At 34.5% G+C, this 7541-nt stretch overlaps 1 protein-coding gene across 1 annotated transcript in view; it reads right to left on the reverse strand.

The window, feature by feature from the left end:
• Positions 1 to 2386, reverse strand: part of LOTGIDRAFT_201948 (hypothetical protein) — a 16765-nt gene extending 14379 nt beyond the window's left edge. Inside the window, exons 1-4 of the mRNA XM_009054273.1 lie at positions 2245 to 2386; positions 1634 to 1792; positions 963 to 1099; positions 543 to 690 (exon numbers count right to left, since the gene is read on the reverse strand). Coding sequence (XP_009052521.1) covers positions 543 to 690; positions 963 to 1099; positions 1634 to 1792; positions 2245 to 2338 — 538 coding nt within the window. The 5' untranslated portion in view covers positions 2339 to 2386. The remainder of the gene's footprint in view (positions 1 to 542; positions 691 to 962; positions 1100 to 1633; positions 1793 to 2244) is intronic.
• Positions 2387 to 7541: the final 5155 nt, after the last annotated feature.

The raw sequence follows: 7541 nt of genomic DNA on the forward strand, positions 1-7541 counted from the left end.
TCCTAAAAAACTCCATTCCATTTCAATAGATATAAAACTCATTTCATTAGATATAAAACTCCATTTCATTAGATATAAAACTCCATTTCATTAGATATAAAACCCCATTTTATTAGATATAAAACTCCATTTACTTCATAAGATATAAAACTACATTTCATTAAATATAAAACCCAATTTCATAAGATGTAAAACCCCATTTCATTAGATATAAAACTCCATTTCATTAGATATAAAACTCCATTTCATTAGATATAAAACTCCATTTCATTAGATATAAAACTCATCTCATTAGATATAAAACCCCATTTCATCAGATATAAAACCCCATTTCATTGGATATAAAACCCCATTTCATTGGATATAAAACCCCATTTCATTAGATATAAAACCCCATTTCATTGGATATAAAACTCCATTTTATTTCATGAGTCAAGGTACAGAGTAGGAGGGTAAAAAGCTCCATTTCAATTGATTAGCCCATACAATTTCATTTTTAGCCACAGAACATTTGGATATAAAATTCTAAGATTCTGACTTACCCTGATAATCTTGTTGTCCTCCGAGAGTTGCCCAGAAATGTTTTCCAGCTCCTAATCGTTGTTTCTCCTCCTCTATGGTGGCTACAGACGTCCCTGACCTACATCCCATATCTCGTTTGGTGTGAATAAATGATGTTATATCTGCTGCCTGAAAGGATGAAAAATAAAATTGCAATATATCTGCTCCACTTGGAAACTTGGAAATGTAGAATGCATTGTTGGAAATTCAGCAGAACAGTGGCAATAGCCTACTATAGTAGTTTGCAATGTTAGTAGCAAACATGGTCTCTGTTTTTTGTCCCATAAAAAATTTTGACTCTTTTTCCATGTCAGACTCTGTTAGTAACATCACTGATCAACCTTTGTAATTTTGGATTGTTAGTACTTGCTTTTTTATTAAAGACTGTCAGTTATTCTTACCTTTGCTTTTTCTATGACATTACTAAACGTTCCGACCCAGTTGATGATTTTGTCTGGAGTAATAAGTACGTAACAATCTCCACTGTTGATAGATAGACTGGTAGGCGCCACTAATCTCGTCTGTACATTTCTACGACCTGCAATAATATAAACATAAATAATCAAAACAGATTTCTCAGTGCAAACCACAAAAACAGAATCAAGATCCAACAACATACAATATAAAAATTATCATTATTACATTTGGAAAATTAACCTTCCATTTCCAAAACTTAGCTGTCCTGATGAGGATAATGTATCTGAAACATGTGTCAGCAGCAAGAGATGAGCTCTAGTCAATAACCCTACATTCAAAAAAACCAGCTGTACTGATGAGGATTGTGTATCTGAAACATGTGTCAGTAGCATGAGATGAGCTTTAATCAATGAGAAAACTCAGGCCTGTATCTTGCCAAGGGTCTCAAAGTGGAGGGGGGGTGGGGGGGGGGGGGGGGGCACAACAAAAGCCATTCCAGTCACTTGAATTTTTCAATGGGAGCCCCCTAAAATACAGCCTGAGGACACTAACAAAACTACATGTAATGACATATCGGAATGGAGATTCATAACAATTTCTTCACAATAGATTCAGATAAATTAACAGTTATAATTATAAGAGTAAAAATGTGTACCTTTAACATGTAGTAACATATTATCTTTAAAGGGATCCAGTCTATCTTTACTGCCAGGTGTCGATGTAGCGTCTGTTTTCCTCAATGCTACTTTAGAGAAATTCTCTTTACTAGCTAACCCTGCCAGTGCTTCTTCAGCAAATCCTACATCTTTAGAAACTGAAATTAGAAGTTACAAATTAAAATAAGGGAAAATATTTGAAGTTTACAAGCAATTTTTATAGAAGCACACCTTGCTATCCTGATATTCCCAGAATGAACAAAGTGACACAAAATTCAAAGGAGTTTTGCTTTCTATTTTCTGCACCAGATTGGAATAATGAATACACAGTATGCAATGATGGAAATTATGCCAGGACAGTGGCTTTAGCCTACAATTTTTCAATTCCCTGTCTCTGAGGGATGTTTAATATGCACAGCCTGTAGCACAAAATGCCTTGGTATATTGTCCAACAGACCACGACCCTGTTCCACAAAAAATCTTAAGATAAAAATTTCTTGTCAATGCAGAATTTTACATTGAGATATACCATAGTGACGACAAAATTATCTTAAGATTTTTTGTGGAACAGGGTCGAGGTGCCTAGAATTCAAGTTTAAAGTTGACTTACTTTTTTCAGTTTTGAGTCGTTTGAGTTCCTTTTCAGCCAGTCCTGTAGTAACTTCTGTATATTCACTTCGTACTTCTACAGATATTCTCTTCATAGGGTTAGAACTTTTAGTAGGACGATTTCTTACAGGACGGATTTTCTTTACTGATGTCAATCTGAAATAAGGTTACATGGATATGTCAACGAATGGTTGGATGTCTAGACGGAGAGATGGATGTTTTGATTGATGGCTTTATGGATGTAAGGATGGATGTTTTGATTGATGGCTTTATGGATGGAAGGATAGATGGATGAATGTTTTGATAAATGGGATTGGATGGGATTGAATGACCTGAAAATTTAACTTAAAATGATTTTATCATCTGATTGGTCAATCACTAAAATTGATTTTAAATTCTGTTTTATTATCCAATCAGATTACTGTATTTCTTAAAATCTGAATTTTATCTAAGTAAAGTTTTGGAGAATCAACCCTGATGAATAAATGGAAGATCCAATGGTCATGAACAAATGAATGTGTGAATGAATTAATGCAAATTTAAGTATCCAACTTACATATCATTAGAGTTGATAAAAATATCATTAAAATCATCAATATCTACATCGATTTTCTCTGGATTCTCATCAAATTGTAGAAAAAAAGAATCAACATCGTTGGAGGCAATTTGTGGTATTTCTACTGTCGTTACACTCTCTGTTATAGTGCTAGTCTGAATCTGTTCACTTGATGAAGTTTTAGTTGTTGTTGATGCTGTTGACGTTGATGCTAAAATTGAAAGTTATGTTTCAGGATTGAAATTGGTCTCCATTGTGAAGGCAAGGTAGAGCAAGTTCACTCTTCAAGAACACCTGTGTGATTGGATTTATCAAGACAGCATCCTTTTCAGAGAGTCCACATAGCTAATAATGTTTAATTCGCATAGGTTTCTCAACTAGGGGTAGTAAGTTCTAGGGTAGAGGTAGTAAGTTCTAGGGTAGTGGTAGTAAGTTCTAGGGAAGGGGTAGTAAGTTCTAGGGTAGGGGTAGTAAGTTCTAGGGTAGGGGTAGTAAGTTCTAGGGTAGGGGTAGTAAGTTCTAGGGTAGAGGTAGTAAGTTCTGGGGTAGAGGTAGTAAGTCTAGGGTAGGGGTAGTAAGTTCTGGGGTAGGGGTAGTAAATACTAGGGTAGGGATTGTAATAACTCACCATGAGAGATGATATCTTTGGGTAATGGAATACGTTCTAGGGTAGGGGTTGTAACAGGTGATTCTGAAGGAGAGTTGTCTTTAGACCCCAGATCTATCACCATTGCTTCTCGTTTAGTCTTCAATCTCTTTACCAGTGGACTTTGAACAGTACCAACTACAACAACAAAACATCAAAACATCAATACACAGTCACAAAAACAAGGATAGGTAATAGTCAGTATCACTGGAATTTTCTGCTCACTACAACACCAGATTGAAATTAAAACAGAAAACTGCATTGTACTATCTCTGTCAAAACAACCTAGAGTTATGTGAGTCTGGTGTTTCTATAAACAGACAATAGTACAACAGTGGACCGCTCTCTAGAATATAACCTAGAGTTAGGTGATGTCTGGTGTTTCTATAAACAGACGATAATACACCAGTGGACCACTCTCTAGAATATAACCTAGAGTTATGTGATGTCTGGTGTTTCTATAAACAGACAATAGTACACCCGTGGACCACTCTCTAGAATATAACCCAGAGTTAGGTGATGTCTGGTGTTTCTATAAACAGACAATAGTACAACAGTGGAACACTCTCTAGAATATAACCTAGAGTTAGGTGATGGCTGGTGTTTCTATGAACAGACAATAGTACAACAGTGGATCACTCTCTATAATATAACCTAGAGTTAGGTGATGTCTGGTGTTTCTATAAACAGACAATAGTACAACAGTGGACCACTCTCTGGAATATAACCTAGAGTTAGGTGATGTCTGGTGTTTCTAGAAACAGACGATAATACACCAGTGGACCACACTCTAGAATATAGCCCAGATTTAGGTGATGTCTGGTGTTTCTATAAACAGACAATAGTACACCAGTGGACCACTCTCTAGAATATAACCCAGATTTAGGTGATGTCTGGTGTTTCTATAAACATAGAATAGTACACCAGTGGACCACTCTCTAGAATATAACCCAGATTTTGGTGATGTCTGGTGTTTCTATAAACAGAAGATAATACACCAGTGGACCACTCTCTAGAATATAACCTAGAGTTATGTGATGTCTGGTGTTTCTATAAACAGACAATAGTACACCCGTGCACCACTCTCTAGAATATAACCCAGATTTAGGTGATGTCTGGTGTTTCTAGAAACAGACGATAGTACACCAGTGGACCACACTCTAGAATATAGCCCAGATTTAGGTGATGGCTGGTGTTTCTATAAACAGACAATAGTACAACAGTGGACACCACTCTCTAGAATATATCCCAGATTTAGGTGATGTCTGGTGTTTCTATAAACAGACGATAATACACCAGAGTATCACTCTCTTGAATATAACCCAGAGTTGGGCGATGTCTGATGTCTGATGTTTCCATTAATAGAAAATACAAGAGTTGGGTGATGTCTGTTTTCTAAAATACTTTTAATCTTTTTAGAACTGGACCACTTGTGTGTAAATATCTTAGAAATGATTAATAGAGGATGGAAACTGTCAGGAAATCAATAAAATAACAGACATTCATTCTGGTTCCTGCAAGTTCTGGTTCTTACAGTTTCTAGTACCTAATTTTTTTTGTTCCTGCAATTTCTAATTCCTGCATATTATGGTTACTACAGTTTCTTGATGCTAAACTTTCTTAATCCTATAGTTTCTAATCTTGTAGATTATTGTTTGCAGTTGAAATATTTTCTAGAATGAATCTTACCTGTTTTATTAATTTTACCAGCCACAGTAAATTTAGAAGCATCACTCTCCTCTACTCTGTTTTTCCATGTTGTTTTGTTGACGTCAAGTTGACTCAGGCGATCAGACAAACTGATTGGTCGACTCTCCGCCAGACCTTTTTTCTCGCGTAGTTTGATCTCTTGAGGACTGTCGAAATCCAGACATTTTGGACCAACACGTTTCTTCCATTCTTCATCTCCACTTTTCTTCAAAGCGTTTAACCTTCAAAAAAAAAATCAGTATATTAACAATTTGTTCAGTTGATAATATAGACACATCACAAAATATTAAAAGACAATATTTAAAGGAAGGTCCATTCTGTTGTTGCTTATTATTTTATTCTGCATCTTATAACCTTGAACTAAGTTTAGTAACCTAGGGCCATGTTCCACAAAATACCTTACAATAAGGATTTCCTGTCAATGTAGAATTTCACATTGAGAAATATTATATCAAAGACAAAAATTGACTGTAAGATTTTGTTGAACAAGGCCTAGAAATCTAAAACTGTAGGTGCCAGGAAGACAAGGAAAAGCACAATTTGTAATACATGTAAATTTTAACATGTTTCTTTGTTATTATTAATATAAATAAGATTACAATCTGTTTCTCGTCAGATGGGGAAAATCAACTCCATTCCATTCTCTCCCTTCACTGCTTCTGAACTATCCGAAACATTGCAGTCATAGCATAGCAGATTTTTATTTTGTGACTGTTATATTCTACTCTTTCATAGTCAAGAACAGTTGGTATCTGAATGACAAATTCCAATCTGTGTTGGGGCAAATCTGTGTTTTTCTCAAATAAACCAAAGTATAAAATAATTCAAGCGAAAATCTTCCACCAATAGACAGACAAAACAAGAATAAAAATTTACACTAACAAACAAAAATGCCAATTTCTCAGAAATTTGTTGACAATTTTTAAAACTTTACCAGTCCAAAATAGAATTAATACAAATCAAGAGACATGAAACAAACAGAGAAATTGTCAACTATTAAAAGAAGTTTGAAAGGAACAGGTGTGCCATTGTGAGGAGTTGATTTTAATCTTGAATAAATATAAATAGTCTTCAGAAATACTAGAAATGTACGAAAATCGTATAATTCCTTAAAAATACATCAAACTAGGAATTTTACTCACTATTTCTATATGAGTCTTTTCTATATATCATAGAGTATCTTAAATTGACGATTCGTCATTTTAACATTCAATCGTGGATAATTCTGGACACAAATGGATTTTAAGCCTCAAATTTCAGTGATGAGCGGTGAACACTATTACTGATTGGTTTAGATAAAAAAATTCTGTTTCTGAGACTAACATATGATTGGTCAAAAAATGACACACTTGTTCCTTTAAAGGAAACCTTAAACCACATTATGATGCAAGTTGATGACTACTCCTATCAGTAAGTGAAATATTAAAAAACAGTCAGTTTATCCAAAGAGTTGAGAAAAACAAAGTATTACAAGGTCTTCACACTTTTTCTCCAGAATATTCCATAAAACTGCAAATATTCTGTTCCCTATTACACATAGCTACATATCAAATAATGTTTATTTAATAATGGTATTTAGGGTTGCCATCCATATCAGAGAGTCCTCATAGCTAATAATGTTTATTTGGTATTTAGGTTTATCAACTCAGCCTCCCTTTAAGAGAGTCCACATAGCTTTGTATTCTCGAAACGATCTTAGTGCTAGGATGTCTTAGAAACAGTGTTAGAAGTTAAGACCCTAAGACATCCTAGCGCGATGATAGTTTTCAGAACACACTCCCTGTATTACATTGTATAAAAATAAAAATATCATAACATGCTGAGTTCCAGACTTCCTACTCCGCCATTCCTATACCTTAATCTTTCTCTCCTCTTATCATACGGCACTCTTCGAAATTTAAAATTATTAACAAATTACATTATCAGATTGAAAACAAAACGTCAGTTTCAGAAACAGGGGATTACCATGATTCAAAACGGTAAAAATATATATTTATTAACAAATTACATTATCACAAACTGATCTGAAATTATTAACTGTAGGGGGAGCTGCAGTGGACATTTCTGTCAATGAAGTGATTCTGTCATCTAGTATCTTAAAGCTCGTGAATCTTAAATCCTATTTCAAAATACGTGATAAGTATTTGAGCTTGACAATTATAACAATATAAATCTCATAACAAAACAAGTGATGTCAGTGAGGATATGTTTATTCTACTGAACCACCTGATACCATTCGGCACCTGGGTTCCAAGGTAACCCTTGCTTTATACAACTATTTGGTTTGTAAGTACCTTCTCTTCAATTAAAAAAAAGACAATGTTCTTGGACACAATTTAAGCAAGATATTTGCAATAGGAAGATTTTGAGTAAAATATTTGCAATG

The sequence above is a fragment of the Lottia gigantea genome (assembly GCF_000327385.1).
Source record: "Lottia gigantea unplaced genomic scaffold LOTGIsca_210, whole genome shotgun sequence".
NCBI lineage: Eukaryota > Metazoa > Mollusca > Gastropoda > Lottiidae > Lottia > Lottia gigantea.